Source organism: Ovis canadensis, chromosome 7, assembly GCF_042477335.2.
Source record: "Ovis canadensis isolate MfBH-ARS-UI-01 breed Bighorn chromosome 7, ARS-UI_OviCan_v2, whole genome shotgun sequence".
Taxonomy (NCBI): domain Eukaryota; kingdom Metazoa; phylum Chordata; class Mammalia; order Artiodactyla; family Bovidae; genus Ovis; species Ovis canadensis.
In genome coordinates, this window is record NC_091251.1 from 63,771,987 (window position 1) to 63,798,095 (window position 26,109).

Consider the following 26,109-nt stretch of genomic DNA (forward strand, 5'->3'; position numbering starts at 1 on the left):
TATAAGAACAAATTTTAACGATTTCTAGAGATATTAAATTCCTCCTGACAAACCGTATTCTGGTGTAGATTGGTATCAGTGCAGGTGCAACTACAACTGATCAGTCTGCTACTCCTGAGGGGCAATAAGAAACCACAGGCAAATGTATATCACTGTTGATTTCTCTACTTCCTCTGTAAAATGAACACTTACCAACTTCCTACAAGAATTATGAAGTAAATAGTGAATGGGTAAATATTTATGAAGTACATTCATCATTATTGATTTTCTTTTAAATAATAAGACTCTTCTCATTCCCTGAATCATCCACTGGGCAAAGTCCCACTGCTATCTAACTTGCTCAGCAAGTGTCAGTCTCAGGCTGGCAATACTCTATTCACTCTGGCAACAACTGAAGTTTGACAAGAGAGGTTAAATAAATACTAAGGCAAGACAGACCTGAGCTGTGTAGCCTGTTCTGTGTTCCCACAACGGGGTATCTCAAACCTCTACACACTTTATGTCAATTTAATTATTCAATATTATGTAAGGATTCTTCAGACAGTAACACTGGTAATGCTACAGGAAACAGGTTTGCAAGGGAACCAGAAAAGTCAGAATAGCCAATTGACCTGACTCTCAAAACAACAGATACACAAGGACTAGTTTATTACACACTCCCTTCATTGCTACTTTCATAGCTACATTAAACAATAATAGCACTAAGCCAATGACAGGCTCCTGAGGAAAACTTCATCCACTCATCAGAATCACAATTTGTTTTTAATGAAGATGCCTTTAACGAGTACACTGCAGGAATAAACATCATGCTGCTGCTGCTGCTGCTGCTAAGTTGCTTCAGTCGTGTCCGACTCTGTGTGATCCCAGAGACGGCAGCCCACCAGGCTGGGATTCTCCAGGCAAGAACACTGGAGTGGGTTGCCATTTCCTTCTCCAGTGCGTGAAAGTGACAAGTGAAAGTGACGTCGCTCAGTCACGTCCAACCCTCAGCGACCCCACAGACTGCAGCCCACCAGGCTCCTCCGTCCATGGGACTTTCCAGGCAAGAGTACTGGAGTGGGGTGCCATCGCCTTTTCTGAAACATCACGCTACGAACCTTTTAACCGATATAAAAGGAAAGAATAGAACTACCAAAGACGGGTTTTGTTGCCTGTCCTCTATGAGACTAAACCTTAGCACCTCCTTTTCCTCACGCATATGGCTTGGAGGGATTTTCTTGTTTGTTCTCCCACTGGTAAACTTGGATATGGGCCAGGGCTGAGGCCTTCTCTTGCGCACAATCATAGGCAGCTAGTTTTATATACACGTGTATATGTACGTAACTATTTCTTACCTGGTTTTATATATATTATATATATAAGAACATTTCTATTAGCACACTGAAAATTTCCATGCAAAATGTCCAGGCAAGTATCACTACACTCCTTAGCCCAAAAGATAAAAAGCTTATCCATACTCAAAAACTGATTTCCTAAAACAATATATAAGGCAAACACCTCAAAGCACAAAGCTCAGTCCAAAAAGGCTGTATTACAAGAAGAATTTCCTTTTATATTAGCAAGTTCACTACAATTTTTTTTTCTGTATTTAAAATAATTCAGTCTCTAGTCTATAGAGTTTTAGTCCAAAAAAGAAATTTTTGAGTTGAAAACAACAGTGAAGGAGGGAGGGAGATTAATTCTCACTCCCACACACAAACCCCCGTATCCACTCACTCCCACATCCACACACACACAAAGGGAGGTCTGTAATACCTTTTCAGAAATCCATGGAGCCAGGTGGGTTTTAGAATTCCGTTTTACACATTTTAGAAAAGAAAGAGTATATATGCTGTATGTTACATCATCCCCAGAAACTGGTAATTATATAATAACTAGGAAAACTGTTGTTTTTTAGTTGCTAAGTCGTGTCCAACTCTTTTGTGATCCCATGGACTGTACCCCGCCAGCGAGGTTCCTATGTCCATGGGGTTCTCCAGGCAAGAATACTGGAGTGGGCTGCCACTTCCTTCTCCAGGGGATCATCCCGACCCAAGGATCAAACCTGTGTCTTCTGCATTGGCAGGCAGATTCTTTACCACTGAGCCAGCAGGGAAGCTCCAACTAGAAGAACAGGGAATGTCAATGACTTCCCTTCAGAAAAGATTGTATTTGCCACTACAATAGTTTATGCTGAATTTAAAGGGAAAATTTTGACTCAGTTCTTTTTGGATGTCAAAATGGCAGATTAGTGACTGTGAACCTTTGGCAGATGAAAGGTGGTCTTGACATATAATAAACAAATATGCTATCACCTAGAATAAAAAGAACTAGTTGATGGTTAAGTAAGAGACATTTAGGATATTTAATAGTCTTTAAATGAATCTATTACTTGCCTAGTTGGAAAAGCATAATCAATTCAAGTTGTCTATAAGTTGTGACGAAGAGATTCAACATGCAACAACCAACCTCCCCCTTTAACTTTATTCCAAATCAGAACCAACACTGAAAAACATTTTCCAAAGCCTAAGTAGGTCAAAGTCAGTTGGATACAGTAGGGTTTCCAAATAGCAAAAACCAGAGAGGACCTCCTCACTCAGGAGAACTAAACAAAGTTCATCCCTTGTTTATGAATGCCCATATAAACTCAGATTCTCTAACCTGAGACCAAATCATGCTTCTGCCATAAATCCAAAGTGAGCCAAGCAAACCTAGTGGCACAGCAAACCTTTCGTTTATTCCCAACAATCTCAAAAGAACACACACCCCAGGACCAAGAGGCTGATGACTGTAATTCCCTCCAAGCAAGGTTCCCCGTGGTACCCTACCACTAACTCACTCTTGCAGAGAACAGCAGCACACCTGCTCATTGACTGGAGTTGTGTGATCATAGTAAGTTCAATCTGCATTCTCTAACCACCAATGAAGTGGTGGGAGAGTCATCATGAGGTAATCCTGCTCATTTAAAAGCCTCACAACGGCTCACCAGCAAAACCACCAGAAGAAAACAAATCAACAACTTGTGAGGGAGGCTACTTCCAAAAAGACTTCCTTTGGAGTACTGGAATAATTTCCCAAATTCAGAGTATTCCCTCAATTCAAATTCATGCACTTTCTTAATATCTGAAACAGATCTGAGAAAATGACATCTTGAGCCAGTTTTTTTCATTTGTAATAGCCAAAGATAAGGTATGGTAGTCTTTTGTTTCTTAAGAAAGGTAGTGTTTCTGTCCTGTGCCTTATCTCAAAATGTTATTTTATTTTAAAGGTTTTATCCCTGAATCACTATTCAATGCAATAAAAATTAGTAACCAATCCCTAATCCGTTTTCATTTCTGTGCGATCTTTAAGTCCCCAATCAGCTTATAGTAGCTTGGATGACTCACCATGGTCTTTATGAGAGCACATTTTTAACCTGGAACACGTGAGAGCACATTTTAAACATGGATTAAAAAACCAAAGCTCTGTCTGTAAAAACATACATTTTCTTCTCAACTCAAGGGTATGTAGAAAAATTACAGGATGATCTGGCTAGAAAAAGAAAACAGAGGTTCAAATGACAGTTACATGTATTACAACAAATCTCTCTGTGCTTTGCTTATGGAATAACAATTTCCTCCCTACCAAAACCACTCCCAACCAGCGTAACAATCCTTTTTCAGAGATTTCTGTGGCAACCAGAAAAGACCCAGGACCAATAACAGCCAAAGAAGAAACTCTAAGGCTGGCCTTCTCACAAAACAAAGGATAGCATAGGGCTGCATCCATTCCACTCCGGCCACTACCCCTAAAGATACTATAACGAAGACAAGAGGAAGGTGATGTCATAAGCTATACTCAATGCATCTTCCTACAACTTCAGTTTTACTCAACGATTAATTAAAACACAATTATATTACAACAAATATGTCTGTGCTAGGGAATACAAAGTAAAATGCACATGAAGGCTTTTAAGATTTCTTCTGCTTACGTAAAATGTGCTGCTTCAGGCTATCAGGGAAGTCTATGCTCCTTCTCTGCTATTAAGACAAAACTGAAGAAGCTCTACCCCATAGACTCTTAACATTCTATCCAACCTGTCTCCTAGCTATTCTATCCTCTCAGGTCACATCATTTTTAATTTATTAATTTATTTAGACTACACTTCACTCCAGAAAAGAAAATTTTCAAGCAGCTAGAGACAGAATATAGAGAAAACGCTTTATCCAAGTGGTGATATTAACACGGAAAAAGGTTTTAATAAGTATACACATTTCTATTCACCATTCTGCATTATACAATATGTAGTCCATAAAATAATAGTATTAAGAAGAAATCAGCTACAAAAACATAAAGGTAAGGTTACTAGGCACCTAATGATAGAGTGCCTGAAGAGCACTTCACATTGTAGAGGACTGCAAAGTCAAGTGGGCCTTAGGAAGCATCACTACAAACAAAGCTAGTGTAGGTGACGGAATTCCAGTTGCACTATTTCAAATCCTAAAAGGTGATGCTGTGAAAGTGCTGCATTCAATATGGCAGCAAATTTGGAAAACTCAGCAGTGGCCACAGGACTGGAAAAGGTCAGTTTTCGTTCCAATCCCAAAAAAGGGCAATACCAAGGAATGTTCAAACTACCGCACAATTGCATTCATCTCACACACTAGTAAAGTAATGCTCAAAATTCTCCAAGCCAGGCTTCAGCAGTTTGTGAGCCATGAATTTCCAGATGTTCAAGCTGGATTTAGAAAAGGCAAAGGAACCAGAGATCAAATTGCCAACATCTGCTGGATCATAGAAAAAGCAAGAGAATTTCATAAAAACATCTACTTCTGCTTTATTGATTATACCAAAGCCTTTGACTGTGTAGATCACAACAACTTGTGAAAATTTCTTTAAGAGATGGTAATACCAGACCACCTGATCTGCCTCCTGAGAAATCTATATGCAGGTCAGGAAGCAACAGTCAGAACTGGACATGGAACAATGACTGATTCCAAATTGGGAATGGAGTATGTCAAGGCTGCATATTGTCACCCTGCTTATTTAACTTATATGCAGAATACATCATGTGAAATGCCAGGCTGGATAAGCACAAATTGGAATCAAGATTGCTGGGAGAAATATCAATAACCTCAGAAATGCAGATGACACCACCCTTATGGCAGAAAGTGAAGAGGAACTCAAGGGCCTCTTGATGAAAGTGAAAAAGGAGAGTGAAAAAGCTGGTTTAAAATTCAACATGCAAAAAACTAAGATCATGGCATCCAGTCCCATCACTTCATGGCAAACAGATGCGGAAACAGTGACAAGACTTTATTTTTTTTCTTGGGCTCCAAAATCACTGCAGCCATGAAATTAAAAAGACACTTGCTCCTTGGAAGAAAAGCTATGACCAACTTAGACCGCATACTAAAACTCAGCACATTACTTTGACAACAAAGGTCCGTCTAGTCAAAGCTATGGTTTCTCCAGTAGTCATGTATGGATGGGAGAGTTGGACCATAAAGAAAGCTGAGTGCCAAAGAATTAATGCTTTTGAACTGCAGTGTTGGAGAAGACTCTTGAGAGTCCCTTGGACTGCAAGGAGATCCAACCAGTCCATTTTAAAGGAAATCAGTCCTGAATATTCACTGGAAGGACTGATGTTGAAGCTGAAACTCCAATACTTTGGCCACCTGATGTGAAGAACTGACTCACTGGAAAAGACCCTGATGCTGGCAAAGACTGAAGGTGGGAGGAGTAGGGGAAGAAAGAGGATGAGATGGTTGGATGGCATCACCAACTCGATGGACATGAGTTTTAGCAAGTTGGTGATGGACAGGGAACCCTCACATGCTGTAGTCCATAGGGTTGCAATGAATCCTACCCGACTGAACTGAAATGAATGACCTTTCAAAACTATTCTTCTGCCTGACATCTTCTTAGAATTTTAACATGTACAATTTTATGGCACTAAAAAGCAACTGTGACATGCTGTCCTTGATGGGCATTTCTTCACCCTGTCTACCACCAGAAATATTGCATTTTACCCAAAGCAAAATGAGATAATGCGTATAAACAGCTTAGCATAGTACCTAGCATATGATAACAGCTCAATAAACACTGGCTATACAACTGGTTATAATTATTACTATTAATAATTAATATTACATTAGTATTACTTAAGAGGGTACCATAACAATGGCAGCTACCATTTTTGAAGCTGCATAGTGTAGTAAGCAATATACAGAGATCTTATTTGATCTTCATATGGATTCTGATGGTAAGCATTATCATTCACTCTTCACAAAGGAAAAAAGTATGCTCAGATCATTTAAATGACTTTTCCAGGGCCCAGCTAATAAGTTCCAATCTAGTCATCTGGCTCCTGAGACCAATTTTCCCACTATACTCCACTGCCTCTCTTATAAAATGCCAAGAATTCAAGGGCTCTCTCACATTTTCTACATTAAATATAATCATGCCGACTCACTCCACTCCCTTCACCATCAGAGGAAAAAAGTGAAGAACTTTACACAACTTGAAAGATGGAATGCACAGAGTAACACTTGGATGCTTTTGTATCCAAAAGTAACAAAAAACAGAGAGAGAACAAACAGCAGACATATCAGAAATGTATACAATCCAACTAGATTCCACTCCATTTCAACAAGCATAGCTCAAAGAATGACAAGAATTCCCTCCAGTCACCACACAATCAAATTATATACAAATACAAATCTGCACCAAACATCACCAAACACTCCATCTATAAAATAATAAATAATCAACCAAAGTAACTAATTTTATATATTTAACTCCACCATTACCATCAATCCTTGACCTTTCCCTAGGGTATACACTCACTTAGCTATACTTGTAGGAATAAAACCCCAAATCTCCACCTCCTAGCCAAAGGAAACTGAAGTGCAGATAAAAATGTATGGATGTACAAAAAGGTATTCACTATCATATTTTTTATAATACCAAGAAGCAAATCAACAGACTCTCTAAGCATCAAGCAGTATGAGAAATGATTTGATAAGTTACACTCTATCCATCCCATGTAATAATACAACAGTTTTTAAGGGAGTTTATGAAGAATCTTTTTTGATGCTTTTGAACTGTGGTATTGGAGAAGACTCTTGCTAGTCCCTTGGAATGCAAGGAGATCAATCCGGTCAACCCTAAAGATCAGTCCTGAATATTCATTGGAAGGACTGATGCTGAAGCTGAAGCTCCAATACTTTGGCCACCTGATGTGAAGAACTGACTCACTGGATAAGATGCTGATGCTGAGAAAGACTGAGGGCAAGAGGAGAAGGGGACAACAGAGGATGAGATGGTTGGATGACATCACCGACTCAATGGACATGAGTTTGAGCAAGGTCCAGGAGTTGGTGATATATGGGGAAGCCTGATGTGCTGCAGTCCATGGGGTCGCAAGAGTTGAACACAGCTGAGCGACTGAACTAATGAAGAATCTTTAAGAATATGAGATAATGTTCATAACATCATGTGAAATAAAAAAGCAGGACAAGAAATGAAACTATCAGTAAGTTCACGATGTTGCAAACATACAACAGGGGAAAAAAAGACTAGAAGGAAATAAATCAAACTGTAAAAACTACTCAATAGTAAAATAATGAATGTCTTTCCCCACCTATTGCTTCTTCTGTTCTAACTTTTTTTCAGTGATGATTATGTATTAATTTTATAGGCAGAAAATAGCTTTTTTAAAACCAAAATCTTTAACTCATCCTGCAGCACTCTATTCTCATAAATCCCCAAATTAGCAAGAGTCCCAGGCCATGTGAAATTTAAAATGCTCAAAACAGATCATCTTTTTTTTTTCTTCCAGCACAACAATCTTCCAGTTTTACCAGAACTACAAAAGTCATTTTTCTTACCTACAGAAATCCAATCCTTCAAATTCTGTCAATCCTTTCTTTTCTTCTGATATTTTTCCTTTCTACTTCCTATGCTAATACCAGGTCCAAATTTATACCAGAGATTAGCACAATAGCCTCCTGAGTAAGTAAATGCTTTCCTTATTTTATTGCCTCACCACTAACAATTCACTTCGCCACAGTTCACTATGTGCCAGATACTGTTCTAGAGCTTTACTTCTATCAACTCAGTTAACACTCATGAGGCTTTTACAGGTTAAGAAACAGAAGCATAAAAAGGGTAAGAAACGTAACCAAGATCACCAGCTCATAAACAGCAATGGTTAGATTTGAACCCATGCAGTATATAAACATGAGCTCCTCTAGGAGTACAGGAGCTGTCATCAATAAAAATCAGTTTCTCTTTCCCTGAATTGTACATACACAGGCCCTTGAAGCAAGCCTCCCATTTCCAGGTCTCTGTTAATGAGAAGGAGGACATTTGGGAGGACAGGTCTTCTCTAACTCATTTTTTGTATCTCCTTTAAAGTCAACTCTAAATGCAACACTTCTGATTTATCTTTAAACCAGTCCCATCACTCCTCAGCACATCCTTATTCTTATGGACTCAATATAATCTACACTGATGTGCAACTGTTGACATTTTTTGTTACAGATATTTATCTGCCTCATATTTTTATCTTATCTATCTATCTAATGAAATGTCTCCCCCTTTTCTCTATATCCTTCTCCATTTGCCACCTTCACAAAAGCTAGAATACCAAGATATGCAAATACTAAATAAATATGGGTTTAATTGATAAATCTAAGATGAATACGGCTCAACTATTTAACAAAGCAGAAAGTCTTTCTAACTGATATATTTAAATGTCCATCTTCTTTTCATTTTATTCTATAAGCACAAAAGCATTAGATTCAAATTTCAACATTCCTTTCCAAAAAACCATATTCAAGCAATACCCAAAAGCAGTCCTATGAATTTTTTTTTTTAATTATCCCACACACTGGCCAGAAACTACTTTTTTTTCAGGAGAGTTTTTCTAATAGTGTTATTTTACTCTTTTGTGGAAAGTCATTTCAGTCTTTGGCAACACTAGGCAGACAATGGCATTCCACACATGATTATCAATTGTTCAAGAACAAAAAAAACTATTTGGCTTTAATAAGAAATTACTGGGATTTCCCTGATGGTCTAGTGGTTAAGAATCTGCCTTCCAATGCAGAGGACCCAGGTTCAATCCCTTGTCTGGGGAGCAGCTAAGCCTACGAGCCAAGATCCTACTTGCTGCAACTAAGACCCAATGCCCAAATAAATAAATACTTTAAAAAATAATTTAAAAAAATAAAAAGAATATACATACAAAAAAAGAAATTACTGTATATAGCCCCATTAAATATAAAATGTGAAAATGAAAACAATTGTGTTTAAATTTAAAGTTGAGTATCTTCATCTTTGGGCTTCCCTGGTGACTCAGTGGTAAAGAATCCTCTTGCTAATGCAGAAGATGCAGATTTGCTCCCCAGGTTGGCTCCCTGGGTCGGGAAGATTCCCTGGAGAAGGAAATGGCAACCCACTCCAGTATTCTTGCCTGGGAAATCACATGGATAAAGAAGCCTGGTAGGCTATAGTCCATGGGGTTGCAAAAGAGTCAGACATGACTTAGTGACTAAATAACAGCAGCAATCTTCATCTTTTTTACAACAGCAATAGTAATAACATTAAATAACAATAGCAATCTTCCTATCCAAGAGAATGATTTTAAAACTCAAATAAAAACACAAACCAAAAGATAGCATAAAAGAAAGTTGAATCTGTATTTAAACTGTTAATGAAAACAGAAATAATAATTAATCAAAGGTATGGCTCACTGTAAAACCAAGCCTCTAAAATACTGTCACCTAATCAAACTGCTTTCCAAATCCATTATAAGCCATGACTACTTAAAATAACTCTATAGGAACTACTCCTAAAAACACGCAATACTCATGGTTATAATCTTGTATCTAATTTTTGTTTTCTAAGATTATATTTTCATATACAGATTCTCTAAAAAAACTCCTTTACTACTTAACTTTTAAATAAGCTGCTTAACAATAGACTATATTTATCCTAAAATATTGTATTTTTCTTCATACGCCTGCTGACTCTGCAGTTACTTTAACTGATCATTACAGCGTGCCAGAAGCAAATGTCTAACATGGCTCAGTTATCCAAATAGCAGTATTAAATCTGAGTAAGTCTGTAAGACTTACACACCGTAGTAAGTCTGTAAGACTACACACCATAGTCAACAAATTTCAATACTGATAGGTACACAATATGAAACATATCCTACTCATAAGTTTATAATACCTTAAGTGAAAAACCCAAACCTAGTTTCACATTTAAAATTACCATTCCTACTTATATTTACAATTCAGTTAAAAAATACATTGGTAAAACTTTGGTGTTCTTTTTTTTGATATTTTGAATAATGCTGTGGCAATCTGAGTAAATATTGACTAATTTTTCCCTTTTTTTCTTTTCAAATTACTTTAAAAATAGATAAAGCTACATTAGGGAAACATCAGGACATCAGGAATCTTTGTGATGATGAAACTGCTCTTGTATCTTGACTGTATCACTGTCAGAAACCTAGCTGTGATAATGTACCATAGTTTTACAAGATGTTACCATTGTGAGAAGCATGGTAAAGTACAAGTGGGATCTCTGAATTGTTTCTTACAACTGCGTATGAATCTACAATTATCTCAAAACAGAAAGTTTAATTTAAAAAACTGAGGAGAAATTTAATGAGAATTCATTTTTCTGCCCCATATCGATATTTTTCAAAAAATCTGTATGTACATATGAAAATACCCCCCCAAAAAATGAAATCCTGCATCCCTTTTAAAAATTAAGAGCTAGAAAAATAGTTCTTATAATTCTTTCCAAAAATCTTCAGCAAGAAGAAACTTATAGTGTTACAAAAGTCTGATTTGAACAAAGAAAAGTGAAAGCTTTACTTGCTAGCTAAAATAACTTTCTAGATGGAAATATGAGAAATTGACTCAATATGTATAGGTCGCTTACAAAACAAATGTTTCCCACTTCCTTTGGACACCTCTTATGACTTGGATTCAAAAACAAAGGAAAACTTCCAGCTATCATGTAAATATTTAAACCACTAAAATCTAAGCCCAATATCCCAATTTAGTTCTACACACTCAAGACCTAAAGTTGGAGGGGAGAGCAGATTTAAACACCGAGCTATTTCCACTTTGTCAATCCTTTCAACAAGCTTTCCTCTAATAGGACAGTGTTGTCCTATAAAGTGCCTCACCTTTGACTCTTACAGAAAGAAGCCCCTCTCTCAAGGTCACAATAAGAATACCTCGGAGATTCTATACTATCAAGTGGACAAGTTCTGTCTTATTATAATGCAAAGAAAATTAACACCCTTGCTGAAAAAATAAAAATTATGACTAATTTTTATTGCCATATTTTTTGACATATTACTTATTGTCAAGACAAATAAGTAATAGAAAATATACATTAACCTTTTCCACAGTGACTTTTGATAAAGTGTCAGCTATCATACAAGTTATATTTTCCATTCAGAATAAGATTTTAAAACAACATCACATACTATAGCATTTAGAGTGAAATTAAGTCAGCATCAAAAAGGACAATCAATAAGGGAAATTATACTACACACTTACAGTTTTCATGAGGCAAAGCCTTGGGATTTTACAAATGTTATTTCAAAAACAAGGTAATTAGTCTTTAAGTCATGTCTTCAGAAGGAAAGTCAGATCTTTAGCTCCTTATATATTGCAAATAATCAATCACTAGGATGTATTACATATCCTTTGACATCAGGACAGAAGATTATTAAAGTGTCAATAAAATACATAAATAAAACAATACTATCATACCAATTTCTTTTAAACATTTCCTTTAAGATAAGAAACGGCTATAAGGCCGTATCTCCCGGTATACTTTCACATAAAATAACTGCTTTGCAATTTCCCCTTCCCCCAAAGCTAAATCCATTCAAAATTACTAAAGGTCACAGCTTTTTTTAATTATAATTTTTTCCTGAAATTAAAAAAAATACACACAGAAAAATATTTAAGTTCGTTTTCAATGGATACAAAACCTAACAGTTTTAAAACTTAAAATTTCCTGCTCCAAAGAAACAAATACTATGAACACTTCTACAATGTAGAAAAATAATTTTTTCTTTGTAAAATGCATGCTACAAAAAGGACCCACAACTGCTCCAGTGCCATGCTAGTAATACACATCAAGTCATCATACTTTTAAATTTTATAAAGTAAAAAAAATACATAGTTGACATTATTCCACAAACAGAAAAGTATTTCTAATAGCAAATTTCTGAAGCTCATGTCCCTGATATCAATGTCTGTTACATATATTTTCTACAATTCAAGCCAATCTGAAACAGCAATATCATTACTCATTTAATGAAATATACTAAGCATCTACTACACAGTCAACAAAGTAAGTTTCAAAGTTCTTGAGTATATCAACTGCAAAAATTGACAGGTACTCAAAACAGTAGTAAAGAAAGAGAAGACAGCCGCCTTCTATATTAACAAATAATTTTCTCTCCCCGACTCAAAAAAAACAATGACTTTCCAAGCAATTACCAATAAACAGATAAGAGGTGGGAGAAGAGCTGAGGTCTGGCTGACATATTATGATATTCTTTTGATTAAGAATAATATTAGTCTTTAGAATATTTAAAATCTAAAACACTTTATTTTACTTATTTGAGATGTAAAACATGCTATATTTTCCCTTTAAGTTGTAATTTCATAATTAAAAATGAATTTTAGTAAATTCAAGTAGTACATGATTTTTAAATAGAAACATTTTTAATGTAGAGTGGTATAAAGAGTTAAACTGGTTATGAAATTAACTATTTCTGATGTTTTGCTTTCACATTTAAGAAATCAACTATCATTTTATTAGGGGAAAGAAAAAACCAACAGTCAAAAAGAAATATATTGAGTTTCAGCCTACAGATTTGACAGCTGGTTTTCTTAGGATGATGCTGTCTTGGCTTTCATTATTTTTTTCTCATCTCTAAGCACTAAGGAATAATCTAAATTAAACAGAAAATTAGAGCTTTTCTACACTAGAATGAACCTTGCTTCTGAAACATTTATTTTTTTAAATCATGAGTATAAAGGGAAAAATGCATTCTTAAGAAATACGGGATAAATGTTAATAATGGAGCAGAGTAGTTATAAATACACAGGAGGTAAATTTAAAGAGCAAAGCACTACCGTAGGAGTAGGAATTTAACTTATTCTAAATGTTATCCTACTATAATGTGAATGTAGGACAGAATTCAATCATCTGTTATTTGAAAGTATATCTAACTTTCTATTCATTTATTTGCAACATTTTAAATAACTGTCTACAAAATTGTTAATTTCCTGCAGACTTCCAAAGGAATAGCCATCTTTTAAAATAAGTCTTACTAATTATTGCTTGACTCAATTTCAGTTTTCATATGCTATTTTAAGTAATATTATTTTACCAAGTCTTTATTTCCAAAGGTTTAATAATGCTAATGGGCTAAAATTTAGGAAAATTTTAAAATACACACACATATATATAAACAAAACAACAACATACATAGACCAGAGAGCATTTTCTTCTTGTACTTTTCTAAATACAGAAGCATGACACAATCCCCTGTACTCAAACAAGATGATTTTCAACTTAAAAATTCAGAGAAAAGAAAATATTTTAAATTCACATTGAAATTCTCAAAGAAATGTCAATGGAGCCTTAGAGCTACAGCCCACATTTGGGGTTTGTTGTTTTTGTTGATAGTTTTAACTAGACGCTAAAGAATGGTATAAAGAAAAATACTAAAATACTTCATATTGTTCACATAAACGTATCATAACACCAACATATGAGTTTCTGATTTTAGACATGATCTTACCTGATCCGCTGAACTGACTACTGCCCAGTGTCGTTGGTCTGGTTTTCCCACTATTAACAGGTGGGGAAAACATCTGCAAAATAACCCAAACATTTCTATTAGTCCTGAAATTCTGCTAGACTCCCTGCAAACAGAAGTTCATCAAGCGTTATCAATTAGTTACTGTATTTCAGAGAGAAGTTAAAAATGGAGATATACGTTCAGATCCAGAGATGCAAACACACTTGGTGATACTATTTCCTCACACTATTTGGAAATACTGGCTATTTTCTGTTCTGAAAATCCAGTCACTTGTATGAGAGATTCTAAGATTAAGTTTAAATGGTAAGCTTTGGTCAATGATCTTCTTTTTGTAAAAGCAGTTAATAAACGAATTCAACCCATTAGAAATAAGGGCAATAGGCTCTTTGATTTCAGGTGATAATTTTCCCTATGTTAAAAAAATTTCAAACATATATACACACATACACTTCTTATAATATGTATACATTTATACACACATATACCTTTTAAAGTCCATATACATTTATCTTAAGAGGGTTCAATCCAAAAGTCTGGAAATTTTAGTCCTTGACTAGCTTCTTGTAACTAACATCGTTCAGGTACCATAAATTATACCACATCTTGGGAAAGGAAATGGTTAGGAGTGTTGAAGAAAAAAACAATTTTCTTTTTTCATATGAAGTTCAAAATCCCTAATAACCATCAGGGTCAGAGGGTGACTCAACCAAAGCTCAAGATTTAAGTTGTTCTCCTTTTCACTGGTTAAATCAAATGACCCCTCTGGCATTAAAGTTTTAAATCTGCAAGTCTAGACATTACATCAAAGTTCAGGTGTCCAACTTGGGGGAGCTGGACTCTAGCCTTGAAAACTACTGCTCAAAGCAGATGGAGTTCACGCTGCTTAGTCTCCACGTCGCTCTCCCCCTTTTCTTTTTCTGTAAACCTCAGCAGAACCCCAAGATGCCGCGGAAAGCTCTCATACCGCACTGAAGTCCAGCAGGTCGCTCAGCTCCTTGTCGGTCCCTATAGCGGCCATGCGCTGCTGCTGGGGATTCATCTTCGGCCACTTTTAACAGGTCCTAAGGCAGAGAAAAGAGGCTCTGCTAAGAGAGAAGCCAGAGACCGCCGAGGCCCAAAGTGTGTTCGGGGATGGAGAGGAGCGTAGAGGAAGAGGAAAAGCGCCAGGCTGACTTCCAATACCCTCCTCGTTCCCCACCGCCGCGCGGGCAGGGGGCAGGAGAGCCCGACGCCCGCACGGGTCCGTGAATCCACGCGTTTCCCGGCCCGGCCCGGGAGCGAGGCGGGGGCTCCCGCAACTCGCCACCTCTCCCGCAAGTTTCCGAGCCCGTCCTGCCCCCTCCCCGGCGCCCCCTACCCCGCGCCGCCGCCGCCGCCGACGGGGCCCGACGCGCGGGGCCAGGCCGGGGCGGGGGTCTCGAGGGGCGGGGTGAGGGACGATTGGGCATCCAGCGAGCGGAACGGCGGCGAGGGGAGTAGCGAAGTGACTCACTGGCTCTGCAACAATAGAACTGACAAGTTGCAGGGAACGCGCCGCTCGCAGGCCCGCGTCTGCTGCCGCCGCCGCCCGGACGTCCCCCGCGAGCCCCGGGGGTCGGAACGCATCCCCCGCGCGTCCCAGAGGCGTTTTAAAAAAGAAAACAGAAACACCGACAACTAGTCCCGCTCTCGCCCGGCGTCCTCCTCCCGCGGTTCGGCCTCCTCCCACTTTTGCTGCCCTGCCTGCGGACGGCCGACCCCGGAGCTGCTTAACAATGAGCCTGGCTCGGTAGCCGAAGAGCCCGCTCTCCCGCGCGCCCAGGAGCCCCTGCCGAGCGCTGAGCCGGGCGCGCAGGCCGAGCGCGCCGCCCGCGGGCCTGGCCGCCCGCGACTCTCGCCTCCACCCCCACTCCGCTCCCCAAGTTGGAGAGGACCCCGGGTTCGCTTCTGTACAAAGGGGTGCGGAGTTGGGGCGAGGGCCGGGGGCGCCTCTGCTCCGGCCGGGACACGGCGTCGCCCCGCAGCCCCCAGCCCCGCCACAGCGTCCCCCTCCCGCTCGCCGGCCCGCAATTACCTGCCGCCCCGTCTCCGCATCCAACCACCTCGATTAAAGTTCACTTTGGCCGGGAGAGCGGGCTCGGGCTTCCCCTTGCACCTCCCGGCGGTTCGGCTCACTTTGCCCAGCGCGAGCTCTCGGATCCGGGCCGGGGAGGCGGCTTTCGGGCCTGGCCGCCCCTTCCTCCCGGGGCGGGCTGGCGGTCCCCCCGAATAGAACTTGTGGGTCTCCTCAGGCGGACATTTTTTTCGCTGAGGCAGCCTCAGCACCGCGCTCGGCTCGGCTCCGGATCCCTCCGCGCCGGGAAGAGCCCCGGGTTAACCCCTTCGTCCCCGTCCCGTTCCCGCCGCCTGCGCCGAGGAAGTGGGGCCAGCGGAGGGGGCGGGGAGGAGCCGACGGGAACGGGGAGGGGCCGCCGCGCGGCTGGCGGACAAAGCCGGCGGTGGGGTGAGGCGGACCGGAGCGGGTGGGGAGGGGCGGGAGGCACGCGCAGGCACCCCGTGAGGCAGGGCCGGGCCGCCTGCGAGGAAGCCTGGTCGGGCCCTCGGGAGATGGGCGGCAGCCGCCGTGGCGCCTCCCCCAGCCCGTTCTGCTCTGGCCTCTCTTCCCGAAGCGGGGCGGCGGACACGCAACAGCGGGCGCATCTGGATCCGCTGCCGAGGCCACCTAGCCCGAGGCCGCAAGAATCCTGAAAGGCTTTCCGGAGCAAGCCGCGCTGGACGCCGGACGCCAGACTTGGCTTGGCCCGGAGGCTCCGGCCCCAGTAGGCTGCGCAGAGCTCGCCGCGGAAGACGAGTGCGTGGGGAAGAGACACCGGCCACCTTGGCGGGCTCTGGGAGTAGGTACGGGTGGTCACATTCGTTGGTGGGCGGAATGCAGAAGAGGCAGGACCTCCCTCAAACAACACAAAGCAACGTGGGGTTCAGGTTCCCAAACACTCCACTCACTCAAGTTTCTACGTCTGCAGTCCTCTCTTCTTACTGATTTCCAATCAAGACTACCGGGTCGCACCGCAAGAAGAGTTTTTGTAATGGATCAAGCCAGTCCCTTCGTTTTAGAGACGGCCCAGGTAGGTTCTGTCGCACAGCCGCAGTCTTGGCGCAAGTACTGAACTTGGTCTGAAGAACCCCAAACGGAGTAGAAAGACTACAAAATAATTAAACCTCAGTTTCTTTCCGGATATCTAAGTAAGGTTTTCTCCAGTATCAGCCAAGGTTTGACTCTTTGGGGTCAGTGAATGCAGTAAAGACCAGTAAGGCCAGGGCAGAAGAAACGTGAGGAAAGAAGACATAGGCAGAGTAACACTGAAAAATGCAGCCTACACCAGGAAGGCAAGAAGGAGCCTTTGGAGGCCAGATTTGCATGGAAACAAGAAGATGGACTCAGTTGCAGATATGCGACTACTATACATTATTACAAATAGAGCTGTCCAGCGGAAGAAGGCAGTTGTAGCTTGAGGGTAAGGGTTTCCATGACTTTGTCATCTGCCACACTCTGTATTTGTGCCAGATTCTGTAGCCTCCCCTGTATCTACTCCCCCTTATCTGGGTAAACAACCACCCTGCTGCTTAACGTCACATCCCTGGCCTAGCTATCTACTATAGAATGTGGTTCCAGTGTAAGCAAATTAGCAAAATTCCAACCTAAATAACCTAGCATAGTTCCATTCCCTGCTGCAGTTACTGGTTGGCAATGTGCATGACACAATCTGGGCCAACGTTGGGGGCTTCGGGGAAAGTTTTTGTTTGTTTCATATTCCAAGAGAGCTTCAAAGGCAACCTCCTGTTTCTGTGAGTGCTCAAGAAATCCAGGAGCATTTAAAAGCAGCCCAAAAATGTGAAGGAATATCACCAGCATATTTTATGGGAAAAAAAAAAAAAAAACAACAAGGAACTCCTGGACTTTGGACCACCATCTTCCAACCAGCAGGTCCTGCCAGGTGGAAATAAAGTAGATGGTGATGTTTTCAAGTCTCTGATCACACCTTATGAACCCAGGTCTGCCGTCATTGACAGAACCGACAGGGTTAAAGTACTCTGCTTTTTGTAATCTAATGGGTTCTAAGCGATATAAGGCCCAGTGGCCATTTTTTGTAGCAAAGGCCCAAACATCAAGAAGAGAAGTCTAATTAGAACTGTTAGGCCTCATTCCATCAGAAATAGTCTCAGTGGTAAAACTGAGATGCGATCTTCAGGAGAGGAGAAAGTATGTAATCCCATTCAAGGATTTATGCTATTTTCAAGAGAAAAGAAGAGCCAGTTTCTTCTCATCCTTCTCTTACAACTAATTTAGAAGAAGAAATCACTGCTCAAACCCTCAGTCATGGAGGCTCCCTCACTCCTTTGAGGGACTGACTGGTAAAGTTTCATATCTATTATGACCCATATTGTTATATAGTTTATTTTCCTCAGTAGATTAAACACTCCTTAAAGGATGGGGCTGCCACATGTCTGTCTGTAGTGTGCACTTAACATAGTGCCAGGTGTATAGTACACACTCAAAAAAGGGAGGCTGGAATTAAATCTTGTCAAGTATTTGACATTAAACATGAATTTATTCTTCATTCTGTGGTACAGTGTTTTCATGTATCATTTTTACTAGGGAAATATGTTTCCCACAAACAGATTTTCTATAATCTACAATACATATATGGAAGACAAAAAAACATTTAAAAAAACAGGAGTTTTGTTATTTGTAAGTCATTTCCAAGCTCTTGCTAGATAGAGCCAGAAGACTATTTAAAAGCTAAGAGAAACAGCCAGTAACACATATTCAGTGATAATTAATAGTACTGTTTCTATAGTGTAAGCTAATCAGCCTCAATAAATAAACATTGAAATATGTTTAATGAACACATCTTATATGCACAGCATGGTACTAAATGCTGTTTAGGAACAGAAAGTATCAAACTCCCCCCCGCCCCCCCCCCCCATCCTCAAGAAGGATAGACTTTAGTGTACTGCTCATTCACAACTGGCAGACACAGGAATTCTTGTCGACATAGCTTTCAGTCTCTTCTTTCTAAGAACCCCCGATACCTACACTCATATACCCAATTTCATCAGGGAGATCTTTTCTGCCCAAAGAAACTTTTCAGTCAAAAGGAAAAGCAGCCAAAACAATGGGCTTTGCTCCCTTGGGAGAAAGACTTGACCTTGGCCTCTTATTCAGAAGGCAAGAATTCTAGAAAGCTCAGAGGAGGAGAGAGAATAGAGCCAATCAAGTCAAGTGGCAAGTTGCTATCTAGATGGAATGACTGCCCTGCTAAAATTTTCCCCTTAGAACCAAGGGTGATGACCAGAAGACTCCCTTGTAGCTGCCTGCGCTATAGAAGAGCAGCCAGTAGTTGGTGCTTTTCCACAGCTGTCTCCTTGGGACTGAAAGAAACAACATCATGTAACAATTAATTTAATAAGAAGTATTACCTTCAGTTCATGTCACTCCCATCAAAGATAAATTAAAAACCAAGATTTTCCATTTTTATCCTAAGCTAGATTCTACTAGTCATCAACAATCCACTCTCATTCTCTTCTATCAGCCAGCAAAAATCCCTCAGCTTTGAGGAACTTCCTAGTACAGATCTCACCTTTCCTCTCTGGTCATAGCTAAAAGGAGTTCTCTATTCCTTGATAGTGTCATTTATTATTTAAGGCATTAAATGCCTGTACTGAAAACTTATTCTCTGCAGAAGGTGAAACTGGTGATCTCTAGAGGCTAGGGGGATTAAGTGAACATTTGGATATTAGATGCTGAGGCTCCCAAATGTTTTTACCAATTCAGTTCCCAGATTCCAGCAGCCAGACCTTCAACTTCCAAGGAAGAGATTAGAAGGTCCATCTGTGTGGAACCTGATTAACCTCTTTCCAAGAGGAAAGACCTGAAGATATTGACATGGAAGGTTCCCACCTATTGGCCCAAACAAATCACACTACAGGGACCTTTATAGCTGACAACCTCTTACCCAGTCATTCAGACTTTCCAATCAGCATTTTACTGTCCTGTTTTTAAACATTAGCGGACAACCAAGGATTATCAGACATTTGAGGGAAGGCTCTATCATGTGAGACATTTAGATCATTTAGAATTGAAAATCAGAAAGTATAAGTGGGGAAAAAAATTGGTAAAAACTTTGGAAGAGAAAATGAAGGAAATTTCTTAGAAAGTAGAGAGGACCAGTCCAAAATCCAAATAATAATGGCCCCAAAAACGGAGATAAGAGATAAAAATGTTGAAAGTCATCAGTGAAATAATCTAAGAAAAATCCCCAGAACTGAAGTACATGAGTTACCAAATTATATGAGTTCACCAAGTGCCCACCAAAATGGATAAAAATAGATCTATACCAAAGCATGTCATCAGGAGATTTGAGCATACAGCCGACAAAGATAAGACCTTCAAGCTTCCAAAGAGAACACAAAACGGCATCCATCAGTCAACACCACTAGAAGTTAGAGAGCACTGGATCAAAGCCTTCAAACATTCTGAAGAGAAAAACACTAAATGAAGTAATAATTTGCAAGTATTTTAAAAAATAACTATAAAAAAATAACTATATGTAATGTCATTTTAAAAGCAAATATTACTTTTCTGTGGTCAATGTTACTTTATCAATGTGACTAATTGCGTATGACTTACGGACAGAGATACACCCAGCTGAGCCCTAGATAGAACACACAGTGGCATCACCTGCAAATACACATGCAGTTCTTGTTCTCTATTTTCTCAGCATCGCTGAAGAATTTTTAAAATATTATTAAATTTTGGCAAGAAAATAATCCTCTTATTTAATTATTATATTCTCTTTTGACTAGTCAAATTTAGCATCATATTTCTTGTAGTTCAATCTCAATTATTCACTGCAATGAGGTAAGCATTTTGGTTTTGTTTATTTTGGCCACAGCACACGCTTTCAGGATCCCAGTTCCCCGACTAGGGATCAAACCTGGGTCCTCTGCAGTGGAATCACAGAGTCCTAACCACTGGACTGCCAGGGAATTCCCAGTATTTTTTAATATATCAAAATTTTAAATATTTTCTACCAGATTTTAAAATATCTTTGTCATGTATTTTGAAGAGACAGGTGCCTACAACAAACCAACTAATAGAACTATCTTGGAAAAGGTGACAAACAGCTTTTCAGACTACTGATTCTGCTTCATCCATTTAATCTGTCCTTTATTACTAGAAAATCGACACAAAGCCTAGGCCCCACTGTTTCTAACTCAGAAATATTCCTCTTTTTCCATTCTCCTCACCAATGTCCTATTTCAGGTCCTCATATCCCTTGCCTGGACTACAGTCTCCTAGTGGTCCACATTCCTTTCTGCTCTTCCCCCACCCTGCCTGTTGCTCAGTTTTGTCTGATTTTGCAACCCCATGGACTATAGCCTGCCAGGCTCCTCTTTCTTTGGAATTTCCCAGGCAAGAATACTGGAGTGGTTTGCATTTACTCTTCCAGGGGACCTTCCCCACCCAGGGATCAAACCCACATCTCCAGTGTCTCCTGTATTGGCAGGAAGATTCTTTACCACTGAGCTACCTGGGAAGCTGTGCTATATAGTAGGTTCTTATTAATTATCTATTTATATAGAATATTGTATATATGTCAATCCCAGTCTCCTAATTTATCCCTCCTCCCCCTTTTCCCCTTGGTAACCATAAATTTGTTTTCCACATCTGTGACTCTTTCTGTTTTGTAAATAGGTTCATTTGTACTATTTCTTAGATTCCACCTGTAAGTGATATTGTATGTTTATCTTTCTCTGTCTGACTTAATTCAGTTAGTATGACAATATCTAGATCCATCTCTGTTCTGTCTTACCTTGTTATCTATTTTGGAAATAATTAATCCTTAATCTGTGAGCGTAGTCATACATCTCTCTAAATAGATAAGCTGACTTCTATTATACCATTATGAGCATGCGTCTCAGGAGCTACCTACCTTAAAAAGACACTCAGTATCAGAAGCCTCCAGAAAGGAAGAAATTGGGCTTAAATACATGGACAGAGGCAGGTCTGAGATTTTCATAGGAGTAAGAAAACTTTCTTGATTTCCTCAACTCCTCGTGTGACTTACTCCTGAGAAGAAGCAGATATCACTTAGAAAAGTGTTCTCAAAGTGTGATCCTTGGGCCAGTAGTATGACTATCACCTGGTAACCAGTTAGAAATCCAAATTCTTGGGCTGCATCCTCGACCTGCTCTGTGGGTGCAGCTCCATCTCAGAAACTCTGAGGCTGGGGCTTATTGGCAGTTTGTCACTAAGTCATGTCTGACTCTTTTGTGACCCCATGGACCGTAATCCACCAGGCTCCTCTGTCCATGGGATTTCTCAGGCAAGAATACTGGAGTGGGTTGCCATTTCCTTCTCCAGGGGATCTTCTCAACCCAAGGATCAAACCTGCATCTCCTGCTTTGGCATGCAGATTCTTTACCACTGAGTCACCTGGGAAGCCCAAGGGTGGGGCTAGCAACCTAATTTTTAACAAGTCCTGCCTGTGATTCTGATGCATAATAAAGTTTGAGAAACAGTGCCTTTGTAGGATGTCTCTATGGGACCACAATGCCTCAGAATAATAAAATTGAACATGAAATGGCCTGCTAGAGTATAGTTACCTTGAATAAATAATGATCACTGGAGAAATGTAGTGAATAAGGTAAAGCAATGCTAAAAGGAATAAAGTGCATATAAATTAACCATTTTTAAATGGTTGCTAAAAGCAAAAGTTTTTCCTGGTAAAAAGACCAGAAAAACGATGCTAGGTGACACCAAGTTCAGCTCTCATCACATGTGGATCTTATAAGTCTTTTCTTATAATCATTGGTATCTTTGACCATTTCAACCTGTTACAATTTATTGTTTAACATTTATGAAAAATCAGGAGACTACATGGTCAATATTCAAGTTCTTCGGTGCATATTCTCAGTTTCAGCTAGGAGCTCTTCAGGAGCAAAGGGTGTATTTTCTTTTTTTTTTCTTCTCTTTTTCATATTTACTTTTATTTATCTATTTGACTATTAGTTGCAGCACCTGGAATCTTCGATCTTTAATTGCAGCATGTGGGATCTAGTTCCCTGATCAGAGATCTAACCCAGGCCCCCTGCATTGGAAGCACAGTCTTAGCCACTGGGCCACTAGGGAAATCCCCTGTATTTTCTTTTTCTTATTAATATCTGTATCTTTTCTGTAACCGCAATAACCCCTCAGTAACTGTTAATTAATTAAATGAGAAATTGTGTTTTCAGTGAAAGTTGCCTTGTCTTGAGTTCATTCCCCTGGGTGATTTGATAAAATGAACTGACTTGGATGGGATGGTTTAGATTGCACTTAATTATCCACACTTTCACTTGAGAGGAGTTAGGAAACAATTGTTCTCATATATTGCGGAAATATTTTATTTGGGGACCATCTGTTGAATTTCTAATTTCACTGCACCAGCATTTTTATGCAATTACACATTAAGTTTTGGTGATTGGCACATTCTTCTCTAAATCCAAAATATCTTACTACAGTTTTCCCTGTTTCATTTGCATTAAAAGCCTACAGGATTTTTCTTTATTGTTTCCAATCTTTAAACATATCACCTTAAGCTCTCAAATTATTTTCAGTAACTTGATAAAAGGATGCCACTGAATACTTCTTCTGGAATTGCGAATGAAACCTGAGGAAAATACTAGATGGGACTGACTCATGGTTTTCCATGTCTTTGGCTACCCTCTTCTACTCTGTTTCTAATGGTCTGATGGTGTTCCATTTTAATTTTACTCTATTTTTTACGAAGTGTGCTTGATGGGATTAAAACTGTTAAAGATAAAAATTCGTTGCTTTTTGAATCTCTAAGGTTGCATTTAGGCTGTGGCTATGAGTTAATCTAGGATTAAAGAAAGTGAAAATGAAAGCATTAATAATCATCTAGAATATACTCTCATTTCCTTCACTTTTTTTATTTGAACAAGCGATTTAGAATTTTATTTCTCTTCTAGCCCAAGAATGCAGTTTTCTTAGAAATACAGCTTCATTACACTCATTTGTTGAATCAAAAGTACTCTGATTTGTTTTACTGATGAGCTCCGTAAGAATGGAAGCACTAATCTGTAAGAAAAAAAAAAAAATCTCTAACTTGGCTCTCCCAAAGTGCTCCTTTATTGACTTGTGTGACTGTCAGTCACAGTTGAATGAAGCTCAGAATACTAATGAGATCAAAATCATAGTCTTATCCCCAAAGGATCCGTTAACTTCTCTCAGAGAAGCAGGGGTCTCTTCACTACAGATCAGTCTTCTATTCCTGACTATCTCAAAAGTATTGGTCCCTGAAGGACAGAGCACAAGAATGCAACTGGCCCATCAATAATACCATCTGTGTGTTGCTTTTTTTTTTTTTCCTCCATCTATGGAATTGAACTGATTTAGTGATAGGTACACATAGAAATTAAAGAAAAGAACTATTTAAAACATTAAGGTGACTGAGTAATTGGCAAGAGTGTGGGGATTGGGGAAAGACAGAATTGCTGCTGCTAAGTCACTTCAGTCATGTCCGACTCTGTGCGACCCCATAGACGGCAGCCCACCAGGCTCCCCCATCCCTGGGATTCTCCTGGCAAGAACACTGGAGTGGGTTGCCATTTCCTTCTCCAATGCATGAAAGTGAAAAGTGAAAGTGAAGTCGCTCAGTCGTGCCCAACTCTCAGCGACCCCATGGACTGCTGCCCACCAGGCTCCTCTGTCCATGGGACTTTCCAGGCAAGAGTATTGGAGTGGGTTGCCATTGCTTTCTCCGAAAGACAGAATTAGTGGGAACTAATTCTCTGCACTTAAATTACAAATTTAAAATCGAGATTATACCCCCAAAATAATTTTAAAACCTAATGATTTATTTCAAGCACATACAAAAGTAGAAAGAATGGTATAATGAATGCCCTTGAACCTATCACCTAGCTTCAACAATTATTCAAGCATCTTTACCTCCATATTAATTTGAAACAAACATCAAATTATTTCATCCACAAATAGTTCAGCATTTATATCTAGATAGGATGCTTCTAAAAATTATGACACTATCATTATCACATCTACAATGTTTATAAAAATGTTTTAATATCACATATTTAGAAAGTAACTGAATATACATGCATACTTGAATAATACTGCAGTTAACATGGGGATGTAGATATCTCTTGAAGACAGTGATTTCAAATCAGATTTCCCTAAGTTGTTTCACAGATGTTTTTTCATTACAGTTGATTTGTTTAAATTGGGATCCAAAAAATTCACACAGTGAATTGTCTGATATGTAAGTCTGTTAATCCATGGCTTCTCCCTCCTATTTCAATTGATTTGTTGAAGCAAAACTATGTTCTTTGTCCGGTAGGATTTTCCATAGTCTGGGGTTTCTGATTGTAACTCTCCTGGTGTCATTTAATATGCTCCTTTATCACCTCTATTTTCTGTAAATTATTGTTTGCTGCTGCTGCTGCTAAGTCGCTTCAGTCGTGTCCGACTCTGTGCAACCCCATAGATGGCAGCCCACCAGGCTCCACCGTCCCTGAGATTCTCCAGGCAAGAACATTGGAGTGGGTTGCCATTTCCTTCTCCAATACGTGAAAGTGAAGTCACTGAGTCGTGTCCAACTCTCAGCGACCCCATGGACTACAGCCTACCAGGCTCCTCCGTCCATGGGATTTTCCAGGCAAGAATACTGGAGTAGGGTGCCACTGCCTTCTCCTAAATTATTGTTTATATATATATGTATATATGTGCATATACATATATGTATATATGTGCATATACATATATGTGTGATACATGGGTATATATGTGTATATACATGTATGTGTGTATACATATGTGTATTGTGTATACACATACATGTGTGTGCATGTGTATATATACATGTGTATATATGTATATGTGTGTGTATGTGTATTGGACTGATCAAATTCTAGTTTGATTTTTGGCAAAAGTGTTCCGTTTATGTTATACGCGGAAGACGAGTAACTTCTGCTTGTCTTTTTGTTAAGTTAGCCATCATTAATAATCATTTTCTAGTTGCATCATTTCATTATGGTCTACAATATGATGATATTCTATCTTATCTGCATCTATTACTAGCTGAAATGCTCTGTAAAGAGAAACTTCTTCTTATCAACTATTAGGTTAAAATCTGTGTATGAGAAGTGACATAGGTGCTTGATTTATTCTATTTATCAGTTTTCAAAATGAATTGGTTCCTTAGCTT

The 26,109-nt window shown here is 39.5% G+C and overlaps 1 protein-coding gene across 8 annotated transcripts in view; it reads right to left on the reverse strand.

The window, feature by feature from the left end:
- The window catches only part of TCF12 (transcription factor 12), a 391,527-nt gene extending 374,905 nt beyond the window's left edge, over positions 1–16,622 (reverse strand). For 4 of the 8 annotated variants that reach the window (XM_069596408.1, XM_069596406.1, XM_069596404.1 and 1 more), the window contains exons 1-3: positions 15,894–16,622; positions 14,805–14,901; positions 13,820–13,892 (exon numbers count right to left, since the gene is read on the reverse strand). In XM_069596408.1, the coding sequence (XP_069452509.1) occupies positions 13,820–13,892; positions 14,805–14,879 (148 nt within the window). In that variant the 5' untranslated portion in view covers positions 14,880–14,901; positions 15,894–16,622. Of the gene's footprint in view, positions 1–13,819; positions 13,893–14,804; positions 14,902–15,332 lie in introns of those variants that run through there. The other 4 variants (XM_069596407.1, XM_069596403.1, XM_069596409.1 and 1 more) reach the window with 3 other exon arrangements.
- Positions 16,623–26,109: the final 9,487 nt, after the last annotated feature.